The 23,557-nt window shown below is 48.0% G+C and overlaps 1 protein-coding gene across 5 annotated transcripts in view; it reads right to left on the bottom strand.

Annotated features, from left to right (window-relative positions):
• Positions 1-359: 359 nt before the first annotated feature.
• Positions 360-23,557, bottom strand: part of GRAMD2A (GRAM domain containing 2A) — a 42,122-nt gene continuing 18,924 nt past the window's right edge. The window contains exons 1-12 of one of the 5 annotated variants that reach the window (XM_070407619.1): positions 21,809-21,862; positions 8,740-8,832; positions 7,829-7,886; positions 7,408-7,483; positions 6,712-6,815; positions 5,984-6,082; positions 5,784-5,855; positions 5,205-5,267; positions 4,027-4,171; positions 3,685-3,784; positions 2,784-2,888; positions 360-2,518 (exon numbers count right to left, since the gene is read on the bottom strand). In XM_070407619.1, the coding sequence (XP_070263720.1) occupies positions 2,515-2,518; positions 2,784-2,888; positions 3,685-3,784; positions 4,027-4,171; positions 5,205-5,267; positions 5,784-5,855; positions 5,984-6,082; positions 6,712-6,815; positions 7,408-7,483; positions 7,829-7,886; positions 8,740-8,822 (909 nt within the window). In that variant the 5' untranslated portion in view covers positions 8,823-8,832; positions 21,809-21,862 and the 3' untranslated portion in view covers positions 360-2,514. Of the gene's footprint in view, positions 2,519-2,779; positions 2,889-3,684; positions 3,785-4,026; positions 4,172-5,204; positions 5,268-5,783; positions 5,856-5,983; positions 6,083-6,711; positions 6,816-7,407; positions 7,484-7,828; positions 7,887-8,331; positions 8,397-8,739; positions 8,833-21,808; positions 21,863-23,557 lie in introns of those variants that run through there. The other 4 variants (XM_070407612.1, XM_070407628.1, XM_070407622.1 and 1 more) reach the window with 4 other exon arrangements.

Genomic DNA, 23,557 nt, shown 5'->3' with positions numbered 1-23,557 from the left:
AGGTTTGATGTCACAGGAATTTTCTGGTGCTGAGTTCCAGACTTTAATTCTTGAGTCGGAAGCATAGTACTATTAAAATCATGGACATTGCTTTAGTTTCCCAGAAGAAATGGGGAAGCATTCTCTGTGTCTCCCCAACAGAGACAGAAACTGTGGTAGTTTGCTGTGGCCATCCTTACCTTTCACCATGTGCCTGAAGTAGAGTTAGCTTCACAAATCTCAAAGTCCTGTGAGATTTGCAGAATACTTGGGATTCTGGGAATGACTTGGGCTTTATCAGTTTCCTTGGTGCCAGATATGTCAGTAAGAGTATCTTTAGTTAGTAGTCAAAAGATAAAAATGAACTCTCCATATCACAGGACACTAAAAAAATCAGAATTATTTTATTTAAAAATATTTTCAAAGGCTAATGCCATAGTGGAACAACCCACGGATAGTTGAACCAAACTCTCAGGGAATTAGAGGAGCATCACCCAATGCAAGCAGGTCTGTATAAATACACATAGTTTATAAATGAGCACAACAGAAGGTATACTGGCCCAAGAGAACCAGGCTGGAATACAAAAGGGAGAAACAGAGAGAGGACCCTCCAGAGGGACAGGCACACCCAAACCACTGAAAGCCCTAGACCCTGCGAGGGCCTGCAAAGCCACCTACCCTGCAGCATGCCTCTTGCCCTTTCTGAGCCTGGGGCATGGCTGGAGGCCATTCATCAGCATCTTGGCCCAGCCACCCATGACTTGGCATCTCTCATGGCCTCTGGTTCAACTTAGCAAGGCTCAGAGAATGGATCTATTCTCCTTACCCTTCAGCAAGGACCAAGGAGGTGAGGCTCTAGGGCAAGTAGGATTATTTTCCTGAAAATATTATGAAAAGGAGTGATGAAGGGGCCTGGTTCCAAAAAAAAAAAAAGGATGGGTACTCATCCAGTGTGGCATTGTGGGGAAAACAGAACAGTGAGTTTCACCTGAGATATGCAGATTTGGTACAAGCAACCCACAAGGCCAGGCTCTAAATTTAATCCTACAACTTGGCATGGGGAGAAGATGAAGAGACCTTCAGTTTGAGCTTTGGAAGTTGTCACCTACCATCAGTCCCTCCAGGCCTCATGTGGGTTTGTCATAAACAGGACAGATGATTCTGTAATAAATAATCTCCACTTGGACTTCTCCCCGGTTACCCTCTCAGGTGTCTGAAAAGGGGAAAACACCACTCACCCCATCACCAGTGACTTTCCCCGATGCTGCTGACCTCCTCACTAAGGCCCTTACAGAACCTTCAAAATCACTATCTTAGCAGAAGGGACTTCTGGGGAGAGCAGGCCAGAGTTCTGGGGCACAGCGAAGCTTTTTATACGAAAGACAACCTTGACAGAGAAGGAGGAATCTCTACAGCAAAGCCACTACTGTGTTTACCCTTTGCATCCTCTACCTCTACTGTCCCTAGAGGTATCAGAAAGACCCCCTTGGCTTGGTCCCTGTATTGTATCAGGCACACTTTGGACATCTTCACTTCATTCATGGATAACAGACCCCATGGAGTGGCTACAGGTGATATGAATGATTTCTGCCCTATGGTGGCCCAACACCACCATGCCCAGCTACCCAGCCAAGCCTCCCAACAGGCTGCTATTGGCCACATCCACGATCCAGGCAGTCAGGCAGAGAGAAAAAAGCAATACTGCAGATCAAAGCCACCACCCTTGTCATACCTACTTTCCACCTGGGCATATTGGAAATGTTTGCGTACACCAAGGGGAGATCTGGTACCAGTCTATGATCAAAGGCCCTGCTACACCTGTCTCACCAGAAGTGGCAACTGAGGATATGGAATGCTCTGTTCTTCTTCACAGCTCCGCCACTGTCCGCTGCTCCAGTCCTCTCTGCCTCTTCATGAGCGGCCAGAACAGTCTCAGCACAGAGCACAAATGTTCCTTTCTTGAAGGAATCCTGGCTACAAGCCCTTTCATAATTTGCCCCCACTTCCCTATAGTCTTCCCTAGGCCAGATGGGTCCCTGCAGAGAAGTCCTTTGCCCAAAGCAGGGACTCTCAGTATATGGGGAGAGAGAAGAGCCCACACTGGTGGTTTGGGTTCTAGCTCTGTCCCACCACTGGAGTGAGCCATGTGACAGTCAGAGAGCTGCATTCCAGGTATCAAAGCACGGCCTTCGTCCCTTGGGGTGGTCTGTGTGCCAGAACTGTTTCTAAGGAACAAAGTAAATTTTTTTCCCCACGTAAGTGATTGCTGAATTTTCATGTACAGAATTCCTCAGCTGGTTCAAAAACCTGGTTTTTTTGTCTGAGTTCAAAACTTGTAGGAACTTTGTAAACAGGTACTTCAGATCACTCATTGGAGGAAGGAGAAGAGTTGGGGGAAGAGGAGGGATCTGGAATGTTTTCCTTCATAGTCAGTCCCAGCACAACAGCAGCAGCAGAAACCAAGGGGATCGTTGATGGAACCTTAGCACCCAAGGCATTCTTTGTGGAGGAGTGGGGACAAAGGCCAAGTGGCTGTTACCTGCACATAGGAGAGATGCGTAGATCAAAGAAAGGGCTTAGAAGGTAGAGAGTAGGTCACTGAAGCCACCCCCTACCCCCCATAAAGTGGGTCAGGTGGGAATCTGTGTACCCCACATACTCTGCCCAATCTTGCTTGGGGCCATCGAGCCAGCTTATCAAGGGTAGGGCCAATTCAGCCAAGGTAACAAGCAGCCTGGCTGTAGGTTTTGGTCCCAGTCCTTAGCCCTGAATCCCAGAGGCATTGGAAAGAGAAAGGGCATCACCTGTGCCCAGGGACTGGGCCATCCCAATTCAGGGAGCATAACTGCTGTTCCAGCCGGGAAATGCGGAATGCCAGATAGGATGAGGACATGACCAAGAAGCAGATCCTGGAGGAAAAGGGGGCAAGAGTTTTTCTCATCTAGAAAAAGGGCACTTTTAGAGGCTCACCAAAAGTAGGAGTGGGATTAAGCTCCTCTTGCAATTGGAAGAATTAAAGAACCCTTTGCCCTGCAGCCATGCTCAAGCCTGGGCATCTTTCATCCCAAAGGCCACATGAGGGTCCTGAGACTCATCTCCATGGAGGTGTCCTCAAAGCCCAGCAGGGGTTCTGGGTTCTTCAGCTGACCCCACTTCCCTCTGACCAGCCACCTTGGTCCTGCACCTCCTCTGGGAGACTAAGATTACTCCTAAGGTGGTAGCCCCAGGCAGCAGAGCCAGAGGATGCTGGTGAGGCAAGGTGAGAGGAACCAGGGGCAGGCTGTTCTGAAGCTCCCACCATGCTCACTATTTGCTGGTCCTCAGGCAGAGTTACAGGTGAGTCTGGGGACCAGAAACTGCCCTAATGGTGGGCAGCAAGAAGGCCATGGCTTTCCTAGTCCACCTGATGGCCCTCCCCAATTCTGCCAGCCTTCTCCAATCCTATGCAACTTTCCCTTTTTTCAACAGTTTCATATCCTGCCCCTCCCCATTGCACAGCCTTAATCCTAAATTATAAGATTGTAAAAATAAAACTGGAGATAATTTCACCACAGTAGGGCCTGCCTGCCATGTGACCTCCAGACACTAACCAGGAGCTTGCATTTGACTCAGAATCTTCCCCTTGCTCTGGAGAGTGGCCTCCTCACACACCAAGACCCCTGCTCCAAACACCCATATACCCCCCTCCCCTAAACAATCACCTACAGCACGAAGAAGACCTTGAGGAGCTGGTAATTCCAGAGCCTCAGCTCTTCGCTGCTCCTGGGCTCCTCCTCCAGTGTCTCCTCCTCACAGACAGCATTTTCTGCAATAAGAGAGCAGTTAGTCATCTTCCTGGGACAGCAGGACCCCAGCTCAGCATGGGGCATGCCAACCTCCTGCTGTTCTCTGAAGCTGCTCAGGCTCTTGGCTTTCCCTTACAGATTTGGAGAAAGAAACAGCTCTCAGAAGCCCTGCTGGCAGTGATGACCCCTTTTCACAGAAGTGGGAGGAGAAGAAGCCTGGTCTTTGCATGCTGTTACCATGGGACAAGGCCCCTGAACTTACCAGACCCTGGAGGTTTCCTGGAGGAGAAGAAGCTGTCTGGGGAGTCCATGGATGCTGGAGGGATACAAGGGATGCTGTCTGGGAGGGACAGGGACCTGGAGGCAGGGCATATTTTTCTCCACTTCATCTCAGGGGTGAGGACTTCCTGCAGAAAAAGCAGGTGAAGCTGTCTCACCACGGCCCTTGGGATCTTATTTGCCCTAAGGTGCCCCCACCACTTTATCAAAGCTTTTTCTATATATTACCAACATAGATGCCTAGCAAGGCATGGCAGCAGGTACACGGGAAGGGGAAAACCATTGCCATAGCAATCACGTGTCTCTCCTATCTGCTTCCTTGCTGTAACCAGCTACTCTTCCAGGGAACAATGTCTTTGAAGACTGCTAGTGTAGATCCAAGACATGAGATCCAAGATGTAAGCCCACTGAAGTATATGGTCAGATCAGCTGAGTCTGAGAAAGCCCAGCACAACCTATCTTAGATGGGATAAGTCATGACTTCTAATCTGGGCTCTACGCCTTAGCATGTCACCGATCTTGGCAGTGGGCACTTAAGGTCCCCATCAACAAAAAATGGGAACATCACCTTCTATCTCCCTGCATGGTATTGTGCATGCTGCATGCTTGGCTGACTGCTACAGTTACTGAAGAAGGCTTCAAACACTCTGGGGCCATTTTCACCCTCATCCCTACTCTAGAAACTCAGCTCTACTTACCCCAAACCCCAGCTACCAAATGAAACTGCTGGGACCTCAGCAAATCTAAAATGAGTCTGTCTGGGTTCTACATTAATAGCCTTTGAAGTTCTTCCCCCAGGGACATCTCTATCCCCTTAAAGGCCCTCCTGACTTTGCTGAAAGGAAGAGGACGGGTCACTGGCTCCGTGCCGGGACAGTGTGGGGGTCACTGGCTCCGTGCCGGTACAGTGTGGGGGTCAACCGGGACAGTGTTCTGGGGGCTAGACATCTGTTCTGCTCATAAAGTCAGCACATCTGCCAGGACCTGGTGGCTCTGCATGGTTGGAGTGTGGCAGGTCTAGGAGAACCCTGACAGCATGACTGCTGGCTCTTGAGCCTGGTTCCTTAGTTCTACATCGTGGGCCCTGCCGGGAGGCCCTGAAGGCTTAGAACCACAGGCAATCTCAAGCCGGCAGCTTTTGCTCCCAGCCTCAGCTCTCACCAGAGACTCGCACTCAGGTTCTTCTGAAAATTCTCTTACACTCAAACTCTTCTTGCTGGAAGGCTGAGGAGGAAAGGGAACAGAAGTTACCTGTCCTTCTGGAACAGCGATCAGGCATGGGGAAGCATTACCTCCATTTTGGATCAGATGGAACCTAGCTCCCGTAGTTTGCAGGGGTGCCCTACCTAATGCTGGAGCAGAGGGTCAAGTCCAAGGCAATCTACTCTCCCCTGCTGCTGCCCCTCCCCCTTTCTTACTATAGGCCAGAGAGAGCTATAGGCTTCCTGGGGAGCAGCCCCATGCTCCTGACTGTCTGTCTATACACAGAAGAAGCACAAGTGAGAGCATCTACACGGGGACATACAAAGGTCACTGGCCTCAAAGAGACATGTTCACAAATACAGACACACAGTCCAAGGACCGCCTCTGATACACTGAGCCCGAGCCTGTTACTCCCCTCTCTCTGCCCCGTTCCCTGTGCTGAAGAAATGGGCTAACCTCCCCAACAGCCTTGTCCCAAAACGTCAGTCCAGGCCTGAGCAGCCTCCCTGGTCTGACTCCTGTCCCTGAGCTCCATACCTGCAGGTGAGTGCAGACCCTCCTCAGCATGTCATATACACTGTCCCGGGAGAGCAGTGACACAAAAACATACTGGGACATGGAAAGAAAACAAAGGGGTGGGGTGAGTAAAGACTTGAGAGTGTGCTGAGTCAGGCTGTGGGCTCCTAGGGTTGCGATGGGGAAACTGAGAAGAGAGTGTGGCTCAGAGACTCACTGACCTTCTGGCTAGTGTTGGTGGTGATGGCCAGGCCATTGGGAAGGAGCCGTGCCATCTTGTGTTTTTTGACCATTTGCACAGACACCACAGGAATGACCACCTGAGGGAGGAGAGGCATGCTTCTTTCAGGACTCATTCCCAAGGACATGGTCCCTTTGCTTCCAGGACAGGGCCCCAGCCCCAGCTTGCAGTGAGCCAAGTACGGGCACCATGGAGAAGCCTGGCCCCATGTGGGAGAGTGTGTGAACCTCCCCCTTCCCATGCGCGTTCCCCTTCCCGTTACCCACACCGTGCCCAGCCTTGGCAGCACATGTCACTGCAGGCTTTCACCCTCTTACCCAGGAGGCCAAGGATGGCTGTTCTGTTGAATCCCATACTCTAATAATGGAGTTCCCTAAGCTATGTCCTGACCACACCTATGGCTCCCCCTAAGTATGACATCTCACTCTGATTCTGAAGGCATTTCAGAGGCAGAATAATTTGGCTGTGAACTGTTCAGACCAACTCAGGCCGATGTAGAGTCTATATCTGGGGCCTCTGTTTTGGAAGGGGTTGCATTGACACCAGATGAGACGCCTCACAGCTGTTCATCCAACCAGTGAGGGGCCTCACCAGCATGCAGGAGGACAGGTGTGACTCAAGGCATGCCCGCAGGGCAGGGGCCTCTCTCTTTCCTGGGCTGGGCAGGGATCTCACTGGACTATGGCTGCCCTTACCACTCATTACTACCTTGATATCCTTGCCAAAGAGGCTGGCATGGAAGCAGAGCCAGTTGGGGGAGATATAGAGCCGACCCTGGAGAAGGAGGTCCCTCTGGAGGGCACAGGAGCACACTGGGAAGTCACAGGAGAGAAGACTACCATGAGCAAGGTCTGTTGGGAAGCCCCAGGGCCTGGGTCCTCACAGTGAAGAGTCTAGAGTCCAGCCTCAGGAACTGTCTTCCTTAGAATGCGACTTCCCAAATAACCCATCCTCCAGTACCCCAAGAGTCTTGACTGCCCCCACTCCACCCCAGCAGACTGCTAGATGTTTCCTCCTTCTCCATCCATGTCTCAAATGGTCCAGACAGGTTTCTGCCCTGGTCCCACTCAAGCCTGGATTCTCACTCCCTCAGGCAGAATGCCCTGCCCTACCCTTTCCTGCCTACAGAGAGGACCCTGACTGTGCCTGACAGGAAAGAAGTGCCTGACTGATAAGAACAAGAACAGAACAGAAATAAGATTTGGAAGCCCTTTAGTTCCCTCAAGAAAAATTTCATAAATTCAACTCTATATCCCAAACCAGTTCAGTCTTCTCACACTTTTGAAGAAAAAAGAACCAACCACATCCAAAGGGCAGCCGGTTCCCATTTCTAAATTGTGAGGACAGTACCTGGGCCTCAGGCACTACAGGCACCTGCCCAGGCATACCAGGGACACAGCTCACCTTTGAGAACCACTTCTTCCAAAGGGATGTCCTTGAACAGCTTGTGGTATTGCTGGTTGTATTTACTTAGTAGTGTCTGCAAACACAGGGGCTTGGGCTGAGAAGTCCTGGGAGATCACAACACCAAAGGGGCCCTGCTCCAGCCACCAGGAAATACTGCCACAGGGCCCCCTGGGGACTGAACATAAAGTCACTGGTAAATAGCCAGTGGGTGTGGAAGGCTGAGTTCCAAGCACAGCTTGTCTCCTGGTAGTTCTGGGTCCTAATAGGCAGCCTGTGACTGGAGGGGAATGCACCACTCCCACCCAGGAGGGACACCACTCAGGTTTCCTGGTGGCCAAGGAGCCAGCAGTCACTGAATTCAGGCGGCCCAGGGCCCCTTTCTTGCTGGGCAGCAAGTAGTCAGCCTCCACACACTTACCCCTTCTCGACTGTATTTCTTTATCTCTTCACCCTTCAAGCCTTCTGGCCAGTGCAGACTGCAAAGGAGACATTCCATTCCAGGGACATGGCACCCTTGAGTCCTACCCATGGATCCTCAGTGCCAATTCTGCCCTGGCTTCAAGCCAGAAGCTTGGGGCAGAGATTGGAGAGGAGTCCTCTAGAGGCCACAGCAGTGATAAGCATAGCAAGCAAATAGCTCGACCCTGGGGAAGGACACTCCTGGATGCACAAAGGGGTCTCAGTGGCCCCTCCTCCCAGACAGCTGTGAGCAGTGTCCCCCTTCCTCCAAGGAGATTTGCTCAGCCTGAGCTTAGATCTCTCAGAGATGCTTAGGAGCCATCCACCCCTGGGTGTCAAAAACCCTTTCCTATTTCTCTGGCCAAGAGGTAAGCAGAGAAGCAGACCCAAGAATCAATGAGCAGTAGGCACAGGGATGAGGATCAGTTTGGGGAGTGGGTGATATGGAGGTGTCAGACTCACAGCTCCGGGGCCTGCCCATGGGCCATGATCCCCGGCAGAACGGCCTCCTAGCAGCCTCCTCCTGGTGGCCTGGAGCTCTGCGGTGAGGAGTTCCGCAGACTCACCTGACCTGAAGGAGGCTACCAGGCTGAGAGAAATGGGGTGGTGCTGAAATGCAAACCTTTGTCCTAGCCAAATTGGCCTGAGGACAGGTGGGCAGGGGAGGAGGCTGGTAACCTGAGCTGCCTAGACTCTGCTAGGTCCCAGTGCACTGGGTCAGGCCTGGGAGTGGGAGGAAGAGGCCCTACGCAGCCTATGCTAGACCTAACATCTTATCTCAGCCTTACAGTCCCATTTCTAACAGGTCACCTCCTGAGGACTTCCCACCCCCAATCCACATGCTTGTCTGCCTTGGGGAAGGGGGCTCACCTGGAGTCCGGGGTTGTCTGAACTCTGACTAGTTTCTCTGTGCAGAACAGGGGGCTCTTCAGAGAAGTCATCTTCCTATGCATCTGTTGGTTGCTAGGAAGAAACAGGCCCACATCAGGAAGGGAGTTTTCATGGGGACACCTTTCTCTACTAGCTCCACCATACCCAGGGCAGCCTGCCCGCCACCCAAGACTGGCCCTGCTATTTAGGGTGAGGTTGAAGACATTGCAGTCCGGAGACAGCAGCTCAGGCAGGGGGTCTGCGCAGCTGACTAGGTGGGAGTCTTACTAGTTGTCTTCTCTAGAAGCCTGAAGGTCAGCTTATTACTGGGCCGGAAGAAAATCAATCTATGTCATCCGAGCACCAGGCAGTTAGGCCTCTGGCCCCAACCTTAAGAAGGCACACTGGGAGGATGGAGTCTGAGATTTATTCAAGGCTGAAAGCAAGTTTCTGAGGGACCCAAGCAGCATTATCCTAAACCAGGGGTGGGAAACATATAAGGCCCTCAAAATAATTTGGTCTGGCCCCACCAAGGCATTAGGGGTGAGTTAATTAAATGTTTGACCAAATATAGCAGGCTAATTTTTAAGTTGATAATTTTGTATGGCCCTCGAATGATGTTATAAATATCCAAATGGCCCTTGGCAGAAAAAAAGGTCCCCCAGCCCTGCTCTAAACCTCTGGGTTCATAGAAAGGACGCCAAAACACAGGAGGCCTTATCAAAGCTGAGGAGCTGATGCAGCAGATGATATGAGAGTGGACTCCAGTCAACCCTCAGGTTAAGTGTGAGCTGGGAAGGGAGGGGCTGCCTCACACCAGTAAGCCACCATTGGTTTTCTTTGAACAATCTGGGTAGCTCAGCCTGAAAGCCAAACCATCTCCAGAGAGGCCTGACTGGCATGGCTCAGTGGTTGAGCGGCATGGTTTGATTCCCGGTCCGGAGTTGCAGCTCAATCCCTAGTGTGAGGCATGCAGGAGGCAGCTGATCAATGATTCTCTCATCATTGATACTTCCATATCTCTCTCCCTCTCCCACTCTCTCTTAAATGCCCAGAGAGAAGGCCCTGGAAGTAGGAGACACCCTCTTCCTGGGCAGAGAGGGCTAGTCCTTCAGTGGCCTTTGAGTTCATGCCTCCACTAAGTGGCTCCAAACAATAAGGTTCCCTGCTTTCTGCCCCTCCAGGGAAGACAGGCTTGAAATCAATAACGGCTGAGCAGTCAAACTAGCCCCCAGACGGGTGGGCCCAGGGGCTGATGGGAAGAGAGCGTGGCCAAGAAGCAGAGCCAAGGCAAGGCATGCAGTGGTGGGAATAGCTAACAAAGTCCTGTGCTATAGTCTCTCAGCAGATAAGGACCTAGAACCTGCACTTCCCAGCACTCAGTTGCTGTCAGCTCTGTGACACAGGCAAGTCAAAGTTCTCTCCCTCAAGGACAGAGTTACAGCCCAGTGTTGTCCTGTACACCAAAAGGGTGTGAGTTCGATCCCCAGTTGGGGTGCATGTGGGAGGCAAAACCATCGATATTTCTCTCTCTCCCTCTCCCTTCCTCTCTCTAAAATAAATAAAAACATATCATTGGGTGAGGATTTAAAACAACAACAACAGAGTTACAGACTCAGCAGAGATCTGCCAGGACCCTCAGAGATTATTTGCTAGTAGTCTGACCCCTTCCACCACGCCATTGTACAGATTAGGAAATGGAGACCTTGCAGGGGACAGGCTGCATCCAATGTCACAACCATCTGACCTGATGACCTTACCTACAAAATCAGCCCAGTCACAGCTGTAACCTGGTGACCCGCCCTCAGTCTTATGGAGAGTTTTCATATAGACATCAACATGTATTTCCTGAATCTTGCAAAGTGACAGATTGTACTAGTGACTTGACCCTTTGACTCCCAAAGTTAATTTTGGAATTTATTTGGTTCCATCATTTTACATTTCATGGAGGTTTTTTCCTTCCTTGGTTTTTTATTAATGCTCATTATAGAGAGTATATAAATATAAAATATAGAAATATGATCACCAAAATCACCCATAAGAAAAATATTCTCCCAAATCACTCCAAAACACATTTACACATAAATACATAATTTATGTGAGTGGGATTATATGTCATATAATTTGTACACCCTGTTTTTTGTTGTTATTGGTAATCCTCACCTGAGGACATTTTCCCATTGATTTTCAGCCAGAGTGGAAGAGAGAGGGAGAGACACAGAGAGAGAACCATCGATGTGAGAGGGACACATCAACCGGTTGCCTCCTGCACACACCCTGACCAGAGTCAGGGATCTAGCCTGCAACCAAGATACATGCTCTTGACCAGAATCGAACCCAGGACCCTTCAGTCTGCAGGATGATGCTCTATCCACTGAGTCAAATTGGCTAGGGCTGTACACCCTATTTTTGATGCTTAACATGATTTCATGAGAAATTCCCCATGTCACTGTCCATTCCTAAGATAGATTCTCAGAAGTGAAATTAATGGATTGAGAATGAACATTTATCAGGCTCTTTAGACCCACTTCCAAAATGCTTTCCAGATGCTATACCAATTGACATGGCCTCAGCACTATATTAGGGTGCCATGTCCTTATATCCAAGCCCTACATTGGATATTATCTTTTTCTCATTTTTTGCAAATTTGATAGATGAGAATATATTGTTTCATTTCCATTTCTACCTACTGGTAGGTTGAACATTTTACCCCCAAATACTTATTAACCATTGAAATGTGAATTGTCTATAAGGATCTTCATGTTTTTCTTATTGATTTGTATAAATTCTTTTTTTTTCCAATCCTCACTTGAGGATATGTTTATTGATTTTAGAGAAAGGAAGGGAAAGAGAGAGGAAGGGGGATGAGAGAGAAAGAGAGACATCGATGTGAGAGAGAAATAACGATATAAAATATAGAAATATATAAAGAAGGAACCCAAGGATTGCTTGTCTCTCGTATGCACCCAACCAGGGACCTAACCCACAACCTAGGTATGTGCCCTGACCAGGAATCGAACCTATGACCCTTTGGTGTATGGGACGATGCTCCAACTAACTGAACCACACCAGCCAAGGCGATTTATATAAATTCTTTATTGAGAATATTAACCCTTGGTTTATCATTTTTGCAAAACATGTCATTTGCCTTTTAGTTTTGTCTGGTATTATTGCTATAATTATGTTTAATTTTTGTGTGGTAGATTCCATCTATCTCTTTCTAAATTTGTTTTAATTAATTGATTTTAGAGGAAGGGAGAGAAACATTGATTTGTTGTTCCACTTATTTATGTATTCATTGGTTGATTATTGTATGTGCCCTGACTGGGATTGAACCCACAACCTTGGGGTATCAGGACAACGCTCTAACCAACTAAGTTTCCCTGCCAGGGCCTCCATGTATCGCTTTCATCTCTGTTCCTTACTTGGTTTGAGTGTTTTGATAGGAGAGCCTTGAAGACAAACCACTGAGCCCTTAGAGAGCGTGAGCCCTGCAGCCCATGAGCCCTCTGGGCCTCCAGGGATGAGAAGGGCAAGCTCCACTCGAAGGAACAACCCTCCAGCCTGGAGAGCAGGGGATAAAGAAGGAGCCCAAGGAGAAGGAGAGGGAGCTTGGCCCATGGTTTCAGAGGCAAAAAAAAAAAACTGTCACTCAAGCACTAAAGAGTATGATTTGAGTTGTCAGGGCTGCAGGAGCTCAAAGAACACTTAGATCCCTGTTGAGTGATGGAGTTACAGAAGGGCTCCTAGAGAAAAGGAAGCTGGACCTTACCGGTGGGGTAAGACTATCGCCTTGCATATGGATTCCATAATCTAACTATGCATGGATGATGATGCCTTTGCATGGGTTCCAAACCACTCACCTTAGGTTTAAATGTGACTGTCTTGGGGAGGGGAGGCTTCCCTCGGTCCTCCCCAGCCTCGGAAGGAGCCCTGCTGGGGCACCCGCAGCACCCTGACTACACCTGTCCTGTTACTGGTGTGCGTCACTGTCCATCTCCAGGGGCTTCAGGACCTCAGGGACTCTGCCTCCAAAACACTGAACTGCCTAAGCCTGAACACCAGCGTGCAGCAGACACTCATGCCATGTTTGAGGAATGGCTGGGAGAAGACAGTGTAGGCAAAGTAAAGAGCAGGGGCTGGAGGACTAAGGCCATGAGAATAACAAAAGAAGGCTGTGCACATTCCCACTGCACCTCCGTGAAGAAAATCAGAGTAATAAATAGTGTCACTTTGGAAGACACGACTTCCAAATATCTTTAAACTAAAAGCAACCCCTTTACTTGTTATCCGTAGAATGGTTATAAGACATTTCTTCATGTTCATTCATGAGCCAGCCCTCCTGGCTGTCCTGATAAGGCTGTTGATAAAGAGACTCTGATATGCCTGAAATGTACTGCTTTCAAAATTATCTTTTTTTAAAAAATATATTTTATTGGTTTTGTTTGTTTGTTTGTTTGTTACAGAGCGGAAGGGAGAAGGATAGAGAGTTAGAAACATCAATGAGAGAGAAACATCGATCAGCTGCCTCCTGCACACCCCCTACTGGGGATGTGCCTGCACCAAGGTACATGCCCTTGACTGGAATCAAACCTGGGACCCTTCAGTCCGCAGGCCGATGCTCTGTCCACTAAGCCAAACCGGTCAGGGCTCAAAAAATATCTTTAACTTAAACTTTCTACTAAGTAGTCTTCACTCCTACAATGTTTGTTTTTTTGTTTGTTTAGATAAGTGAAAATAAAGAAAGGAGAGTAAGGCCAGATGAGATTTGGGGCTGAGTGGTCACCTAGCATTCACTGGCAGAACCAGGCAGGTTGGGTTGAGGCGGAGGTAGAGGGGGGAAGCAAAGAGGCTTCAAGAGCAGGGAGGTGGGGGTGGGGAACTACCTTGGTCCCCTCACCCTGCGGCAGCCCCTGTCCATTCCCCCATAGATTTCCTCAAGCAAGTTTCTCTTACTCTGTGGACTATGAATTATACCTTCATCCCCATCTCATCTCCATGTGCAAACTGTTGAGTTAATAATATCAGAAATTTTCCAAGGAGGTGAAGGAACTGTACTTGGAAAATTTTAAGATAACTAAAAAAATTGAATAAGATACAAATAAATGAAAGCATATACTGTGTTCATGGACAGGAAGAATTAACATCATGAAAATTTCCATAGTCCAAAGTAATCTATAGATTCAACCCAATTCCCATCAAAATACTAAAGGCATATTTCCTAGAACTAGAACAAGTAATCCAAAACTTTATATGGAACCACAAAAGACCAAATAGCCTCAGCAATCTTGAAAAAGAAGAACAGGTATTATGCTACCTGATATCAAGGCTACAGTAATCAAAACAGCATGGTATTGACATAAAAACAGATAAACTTTGTAATACTTTAAACAATAAAACAAAATTTAAACAAACAAACTAACAAACAAACAAACAAACAAAAAACAGATATATAGATCAGTGGAACAGAACTGGGAGCCCAGAAATAAACCCACACTTATATGGTCAGTTAATATTTGACAAAGGAGGCAAAAACAATGGGGTAAAGACAGTCTGTAAAGACAATCTATTCAATAAATGGTATTGGGAAAGTTGGACAGATACATGCAAAAAAAAAAAAAAAAGAAACAAAGAAAGAAAGAAAGAAAGAAACTAGACCACCTTCTTACACCATATACAAGAAACGGCTTTAAAATGGATTAAAGAGTTGCCTTAACCGGTTTGGCTCAGTGGATAGAGCATCGGCCTGTGGACTGAAAGGTCCCAGGTTCGATTCCGATCAAGGGCATGTACCTTGGTTGCAGGCACATCCCCAGTATGTGTAGGAGGCAGCTGATCGATGTTTCTCTCTCATCGATGTTTCTTATTCTCTATCCCTCTCCCTTCCTCTCTGTAAAAAACCAATAAAATAAGTAACTAACTAAATAAATAAATAAATAAAATAAAAAGATAAAAATATGTGTAAAACACAAAAGCATTTCCTTTAAAAAAAATGGATTAAAGACTTGAATGTTAGGCTCAAACCCATACAATTCCTAGAAGAAAACATAGGCAGTAAAATCTCTGACATTTCTCTTAGCAATTTTTTTTTTCTGATTTTATCTCCTGTGGCAAGGGACACAAAAGAAAAAATAAACAAATAGGACTACATCAAACTAAAAAGATTTTGCACAGCAAAGGAAACCATCAACAGAACCAAAAGACAACCTACCGAATGGGAGAAGATATTCACCAATGATATCCTATATAATAAAAGGCTATTATGCAAATTGTCCCCTTTCCTGGGATTTCAACCAGGGGGCGGGGACCCTGATTAGTGTGGGGCCAGCCTACCAACTGCCCTTGGCCCCTCCCCCCACCAGCCCAGCCCAATTGCCCCATTCTGGGCAGGCCAGTTGGACCCCACCTGTGCATGAATTCGTGCATCGGGCCTCTAGTATCTTATAAGGTATTAATACACAATTTTTTAAAAAAACTCATACTACTCAAAGCAAACAATCCAATTAAAAAACGGGCAGAGGACCTGAATAGACAATCCTCCAAAGAGGACATGCAGATGGCCAATAGACATATGAATAGATGCTCAATGTCACTAATCATCAGAGAAATACAAATTAAAACCACAATGAGATATTACCTCATACCTGTCAGAGTGACTACCATCAATAAATCAACAAACAACAAGTATTGGCAAGGATATGGAGAAAAGGGAACCCTCATGCACTGTTGGTGGGAATGCAGATTGGTGTAGCCACTATAGAAAACAGTTTTGAGGGTCCTCAAAAAATTAAAAGTGGAACTGCCTTTGACCTAGCAATTCCACTTTTGGGAATATGTCCAAAGAAACCCCAAACACTAATTCACCCCTATTTTCATAGCAGCAATTATTTATAATAGCCAAGATTGGAAGTCACCCAAGTGCCCATCAATAGACAATTGGACAAGGAAGAGGTAATATATATATATGTATATGTATATATATAATACATATATAATATATATATAATATTATATATATAATATTATATATAATAATACATATATAATATATATGTATACATATAATATGTATATGTATATATATGTATATATATATATATATATATATATATATATACACACACAATGGAATATTACTCAGCCATAAAAAAGAATGAAATCTTACTATTTTTGACAGCATGGATAGCCCTAGAGGGTATTATGCTTGGTGAAATAAGTCAATCAGAGAAAGACAAATACCCTACAATTTCACTTATATGTGGAATCTAAAGAACAAAATAAATGAACAAACAAAATGGAAACAGATTCATAGACACAGAGAGCAGACTGTTGGTTGCCAGAGGTGAGTGGGACTGGAGGACTGGGTAAAAAAGGTAGAGGGATTAAGAAGTACAAATTGGCAGTTACAGAATAATCATGGGGATGTAAAGTATAGCATAAAGAATATAGTTAATAATACCTATTAAGTGGGTATGGTGCCAGGTGGGTACTGGAAATATCAGGGGGAACACTCTGTAAAGTATATGATTATCTAGCCACTATGTATATACCTAAAACCAATACAAAATAATATTGAAATAAACTTTAATTGGAAAAAAGAATCAGCCCGGCCAGTGTGGCTCAGTGGTTGAGCATTGACCTATGAATCAAGAGGTCATGGTTCAATTCCTGGTCAGGGCACATGCCTGGTTGCAGGCTCAATCCCAGTAGGGGACATGTAAGAGGCAGCTGATCAATGATTCTCATCATTGATGTTTCTCTCTCCCTCTCCTTCCTCTCTGAAATCAATAAAAATAGATTTTTTTAAAAAAATCAGGGTTTCTCAAATTCATATATATTTTTTCAATGAAAGCCACACAAAAAAATAGCAATATTGTCATGAGGGGGATGGAGCAGGGGAGGCCCAGTATTTTGGACATTAAAAGGGTAGAAAAGGTTGGAAAAGTCCTCAAATTAGGCCCTTTCACCCTGCTAAGCCCGGTCTGAAGGCAGGATGCCTATCCAGAGGACACAGTGGGTGCCTGGTCTGCCCTGGCCCAGCACTACCAGGCATTCAATCCATGTGATCAAAGAGGGAACTCAGGTGGGAGATAGACAACATATAGAAAAGGATAAAGTGACCCAGACAGGATGGGCCGAGTTATTTGGGGAAATCACAAGCTGGGCCCCTGCTGTGCCCACTGTACTGTTCCCCTGGCTGCACTCCCCTGGGCTGAGGCACTCCTCCAGCTTGCCCAGCCCCCTTCTCCCACCCAACCTTCCCAATCAGGGCCGACCTCCCTCCAGTGCTCATCCACACCTTTGGCAGAAGCAGTGCCATGGCTGATGCTGAAGCAGAAAGCTTGGCTAGGCCTGGCAGCCTGTGCCAGCTGGGCCTTCGTGGTCACAGGCAGGTCCTCTTCGCTGTCTCCTGCTCCAGGGAGACACCCACACTCTCCCCAGGACTTCCCATGGACAGCTGAGACGCTGGAGCATCCTGCGGGTCCTGCCAGCTCTTCTCAAAGCCAGGTCCAGGCACAGCTCCACCCTCCCCAACCGGGACCTGGGACCCAGGGAGCTCCTCTTCCAAACAAAAAAACACATCTTAGCAGCAGGCAGCTGACAGTACAAACCCAGAGACCACGTAATAGACAACTGGGACAGGAAGCTGAGTGGACATCTGTTCTGGAAGGAATGTTGGCCACTGGGGCTCCTTCGCTTCTTGAGGACTTTCTTTGAACGGAATCATATCTTATGTGCTCTTTTATGTGGCTCCTTTTACTTGGCAATGCATTTGTGAGATTCACCCAGTGTTACATGTAGTTGTAAACTGCATTTTCACTAGTGTTTAGAATTCCATTCTATGGACATACTATAATTGATTTATTCATTTTACTGCTGATAGGCATCTGGGCAGTTTCCTGTTCCAGAAGTGCTTCTATGAACATTCTAGTACCTGTCTTGTGGACACAGTATTCATTTCTATGGGTAAACACTTGGGATTGGAATTGCTGGGTCATAAGGAAGGCGTATGTTCAGCTTCAGACTTTTAAAGGCTCTCGGATGATTTTCAAACCCCCCTCCCCCCCAGCATTATGAAACCACTGGATGAACCCTGCCTGACCCGTCCTTTCTTTGTGCTTTTTGGCCTCCGGGGCCAATCCTCCTATCTGGGCTCTGGATCCAGGGCCCTAGAGTTCCAGGAACATCCTTGGCAAGATAGGAATCACATTGTTAATGGAGATTTCCTTCATCTGCTAAGGTCACAGAGCCCATTTACTAAGTTGTGCCAAGGAAGTAAGAAGACCAGCAGCTTTCCTGGGTGGCCAAGGCCAGCTCTGAGCCACACTATGCCCTTCCTGAGGCGCCACAGTCCCGACACACAGCCCAGACTGCTGCCAAAGGGAAACTGGAATCCTGGGGACGGAGTCAGGCTCATCACCAAGTCACTGAACCTTGAAGGTAAAGGTCATCTCCTTCTTTTGCAAAAAATAATCCTAATATTTCTTACACAGGAGCTGCACTTACACACTGGCACAGAAGCTGCACCTTGCTTTTGATTTTTCTAAGTGGATAGTCCATATCTCTGGGACAACTGCTTGGCCCTTTCTGCTGACTAGAAAAGGAGGAAATTTCATAATTGAATTCCATACTAAGTGGAAGGGGTGAGGATCAGGGAGTTTGGGGCTACATGCTCGGTCCCGATCTAGCTGTCTTACTCAGAATGCTGGCAAAGGACTCAGGGATGGGAGGTGCTTAGCATAGTCACAGACATACTTCTCAGGAGCTGGTCCAAGAATACCTAGGCCAGGAAGATGCCTGGTTTCCCTTTACTACCCGTGGCACTTTGAAATGAGGGAGATGTAGAGCGCCAGAGGCCCTCCTTCCTAAGACATCATGGTTTGTACCGAAGGACCCTGGCCACAGCCAACAGAGCCACAGGTATGCTCCAGGCCCAAGCAAAGCCATCGGAAGCTGACCAACAGCCTCTGTAGAGGGAAGAGATGAGCAGGCCCATCAGATTCCATTTCTAATGAGTCCTAACTGGGAAATACGGGATGTAGAGCGGTGTAGCCAGAAGCAGTGAACAGGCATGCTGGAGCAGAATCTCTGGGTCAGGGTCTAGAGCGTGGGAAATGGGAGCAGAGAGGAGCAGGGGGCCGTGGGCCAAGCCCCCCAGGCTAGCGGCAGCAAAGACAGTCCACTCCCTGTGGCTGCCCAATGACCTTAAATTCTGCTTCCAGTGCCCTAGCACTTACAGCCAGACAAGAAAACCCCACACCTGGTTTGCCCAAAGATGACAAACCAAGGCACCCATGTGATGTCTTTTAGGCAGGGTGGGGAACAGAGGCTCAGCTGGGTTCAATGACTTGCCCACACACAGTCATTGGCAGGGCCAGGACTCCATGGAGGTGTGTCTGACACCCAAGCTTGGATCATACCACATCCCCCACAAGGCTTCAGGGCCAGGAAGGGGAGCGGACTCTCCCTGGATGCTCAAACTAAGTCAAGACCTCTGAGCCCAGGGAGCCACTGGGAGAAGGGAGGCGACTAGATCTGGCTCCTGATCTCCTCTCATCCTCATTCTGCTCTATTCTACAAGGGAAATGGCATCATCCCCATTATACAAATGAGGAAACTGAGGCCCAGAGAGGTAAAGCATCTTGCTCCTGACTACATAACTAGAAAGTAGTGGAGCTTAAATTCAAAGTCCAGTCTGGCTGAAACTGTATACTCTTTCTAATGTGGCACAGGGCCATGAGGACTCGAGGGCCCTGGAATTCTGCCCTCTCTTACAGCTTTTCCTGCCGGCAGGGCCAGGCCCAGCTCTCCCCAAAGGCCCCAGTAGAGGAGGATTGGGGGAGACAGAAGGAGGTTTCTTGGGCTGAGATGAATATGCAGGTGCCCTCTGGGGAGTAGGATTGCCTAAATCAGACCCCCTCTCCCAAGTTTTTATCTTCTTTACTCAAAGAGCCAAACAAACTGGAAAGTCTAGTTGTTCAGGAGCAGATGTGGGCTGGCCCAGCTCTCTCTGTGGGTGGCTGGATCCATCCAGAACAAGAACCCCTTTGAGCTCTGGTGCTAACAAGAACTCCTTCTACCTACAGGGATCTCAGAAACCCTAGGTTCTCCCATCCAGTGAAGCAGGCACGGCCAAGAGTAAGGCTGGCCCCATCTCCCACTCTCAGCAGCCAAAACATGCCCACTGCCCAGAGCTCCCAGTGGATCCCAGAGCTACTCAGCCAAGCCCCTTCGCGGCTTGGCTGACTGGACCAGCCCTGGTTAAAGGGCCCTAATTCCCATTTCCCCTGCTTCCTGACCTTCCATCCAGGCCTGGCTCTCTCAGCACACCAAAAAGGCCCAGTCCTCATGTAGACAGAATTCAGGAGCAAATGCTCTGGCGTAGGCTTCCTATGTACTAGGGAAGTGTGCTAACGAGGTGCCCCTCCCAGCTCTGCCTGGGCCCTGCTTTGCTAACCTGATCCTGCCCAAGATGGAATCCCTCTTGTTCTCATCCCCCAGTACCTCTCCTCCCTGAAGCCTGGCTAGCCTGTGCCTGCGGGAAAGTAGACTCTACCTGCCAGTGTCTATACCAGTGATGGTGAACCTATGACACGCGTGTCAGAGGTGACACGCGAACTCATTTTTTTGGTTGATTTTTCTTTGTTAAATGGCATTTAAATATATAAAATAAATATCAAAAATATAAGTCTTTGTTTTACTATGGTTGCAAATATCAAAAAATTTCTATCTGTGACACGGCACCAGAGTTAAGTTAGGGTTTTTCAAAATGCTGACACGCCGAGCTCAAAAGGTTTGCCATCACTGGTCTAAACCCTGTACACTCAGGTATCTTCCTTTGCTGCATTGCCTGTTTATGTGGCTGTCTCCCACTAGACTCTGTATTCATCTCTTGCCCCCGGGCCTCACACAGCTTCAAGTATACAGTTAGTGCTCAATAACGGTTCACTGAATAAACAAATGCCTCCTAATAAAAGGCTCCTCTGTGTTTGTTCAGTAGCAGTAGGGCTTTAGGACACAAACATAAGACCAGGAGTGAGAGCAACCCACTCAAGTTCACTTCTGGCTTTCCCTGACCCTTTGGGTGGTCCCAGTCACCTCCCTCTGAGTTTGCTTCTCCTTGACCTACAGATCTTCAGGGCTGCTGTGAGGATCTGAGAGGTCATGGCCCAGTCCTAGGGAGGGGCCAGTTCTCACAGCCTTGCCCACTGAACCTCACTCCCCCTGCCAGACCACTGAGAGCCTAGTTGGCCCAAGTCCATCATGTCCCTTGAAGGGTGCCTAGAGGTGCAGCTCCCCAGGGGAAGCAGGGATGGAGGCACCAAGAGGCCATGAAATGCACCCACAAAGCTCCATATATGTCCTTCCCCTGGGACCCTAGCAAGAGAGAGCGGCTGGGAGCAGGGCCTTCTCTACGTCTGGACTGCACCCAGTGACACTTCCCACCCATCTTGAGCCCAGAGACACTCTCCCTCAGCTCAGGCCCAGCCATGCTCAGGATGCCACCCTTCCTTCTCCCTCCACCAGAGGGTTGAGGCCAGCAATTGCTGGCTCCTTCCTGGCCAGAGCCCAAACGCCTGCAGAGTGAAAACAGTTACCAGGGAGCCATATAGGATAAACAGCTGAAAGGCTGAAACCCAGGAGCTTTGCTTCTGGGAATATCCAGGATTTCCTAGGAAGCCCAGGCCACACCATGGAGCAGGCAACTGGTTCTGCAGAGAGAGACCTGCCTGTTCCTATAGCAGCTTCTGTTTGAGCTGGCACCCCTGGACCTGGTCACAGACCGCTTCTTCTTGGCAGGCCATTTGGGGCCTGGCCGTTTTCAGCCAAGAAGCTGGTCATTCAGGTCTAAAAACAAACTTGCATTCATTAAGAAACAGAGCATGCCTGTACTCCAGTGGCCACCCTCTGCTGGGCTTGCTGGAAAGAAGACCCGCAGACAGCCTCAGCCGCTCAGACACCCCCGACTCCAGGCTGCCAGGAGGTGTGGCTACTCTTGGGACAAGTCAGCTCTGTCCATCCAGCGCACTCCACTCCAACCACCAAGCGACCTCAGAATCATTCTGACCTTGTGGACCCACCAGGCTCTTCTCAGTGATCAGGCAGATTGAAGGGGTCTCAGGGTCCTGAAGAGCCCAAGTGTGGAGGCAGGAAGACAGGGAGGCAGGCCTGGAAGTACCTCACTGCTGACAGGCCTTGGGGAAGCCACTAGCTCTTTCTGGGCCTCAGTTACGCATCTGCAACAAGGCAAGAAACTCTCAGCCCAGGAGGGAAAGCAAATGCCCGAGGGAAACACAAAGCAGAGCCCAGCACTGGGTGGACTACAAATGGCCACTGGCCCTCTGTGGTCAGAAGAACTCGTCGCAGGAGCGGCTGGCAGAGCACAGTCCTTCAACGGCTGTCAGCTTCTCCGCCTTCCTCCTATAAATACCAACTGAAGGCCTGCTGTTCTCTCAGCTCTATGTAAGCGTTGTGTATACTAAGAGGGGTAAGGCAAGCTACTATCCCCAAATGCCTGGTGGGAGAGGCAGACATGACTAATATTTACATAAATCAATACATAATTATAATTGTGAAATATATTCTATAAAGGAAAAGTGCAGTGTCCTAGGAAGATCTCTATCAGGGAGTCCCACCTCAGCCAGGCAGAGCTGGGAAGACGTCTCTGAAGCAGCAGCAGCATTTGAGCTGATAGTCAATGGGTGCTAATCAGGTGGTGTTGAAGCTGGTTGGAAGGAGTTGGAGAGGAGTCATTGTAGAGAGGTTATGAGGTTATGATGTACAAAGGTCCTGTGGCCAGAGGTGTGTGGCATTTATGAGGAACATAAACAGAGTCTTTGTGTCTGGAGGGTAGAAGTGAATAGTGAAGTGGTGAGCAATGAGTCTGGAGAGGTTGGCAGTGCTAAATCATGCAGGCCCTGTGGGCCCCAGTAAGATTTTCATCATTCTCTTAAAAGCAATGGGGAACCAATGAAGGGATTTAAATAGGAAAATACACTGTCAACTTTGTATGTTAAAGAGATCGCTCTGATACATAGATTTGCTTCAAAGTAATTCAGAGGAGGCTGGGCAAGGGGAGTAGAGGATGAATATTGATGAAATAGGAACAACTTTACATTTGCGGTTATTGCACCTGGGTGATGGCTTCATGGGCGTCCACCCTACTACTGTCTCCTTTTTTTTGTTTAACTTTTTACATGGAGACAGATCAGTTAAGAGACTATTCCAGCAGAGAAATAATGTCTCGGACTTGGTGGCAGTGAAGATGGAGGGCCAGAGATAGATTCAAGATATATATTTCCAAATGGTGATCCCTGTTGGTGGCCTCTCCTATCAAAGCACTCAAACCAAGTAAGGAACAGAGAGATGAACGAAATAGATGGAGGCCCTGGCGGGGAAACTTAGTTGGTGATCAATTAAATGTAGGGGATAAGGGAAAAATATAAAATGACTCTTAATTTCTGATTTAATCAAGTAGGATACTACTTTTGCTGAGACAAAACAGAGGAAAATGTATTGGGAAAAGAAAGTCTTTGAAGGAAACAACCATGAGTTCAGTCTTGAACATGTGTGAGAAACATTTAAGTGGAGATGTCAGGCTATATATGGGTAAAACACTCAGAAGAAAGGTCCAGCTGGAGGGAAAACTTTCTGAGTTACTGCCCCATGGTAGTACAGACTCTAGGAAGCTTCCCCAGGGAAAGTGGGTACATAAAGAAGAGACGCTATCAACAAGGGTGCCAAGACCAACTCAGTGAGGGAAAGAATAGTATTTTCAGAAAAATATGCTGGAACAGCCCTAGCCAGTTTGGCTCAG

This window comes from Myotis yumanensis, unplaced genomic scaffold, assembly GCF_028538775.1.
Source record: "Myotis yumanensis isolate MYYU_CA2020_CCGP unplaced genomic scaffold, mMyoYum1.0.hap1 SCAF_1, whole genome shotgun sequence".
NCBI lineage: Eukaryota > Metazoa > Chordata > Mammalia > Chiroptera > Vespertilionidae > Myotis > Myotis yumanensis.
Note: the sequence above shows the minus strand (reverse complement) of the source record. Positions and strands in the feature narration are given on the sequence as shown.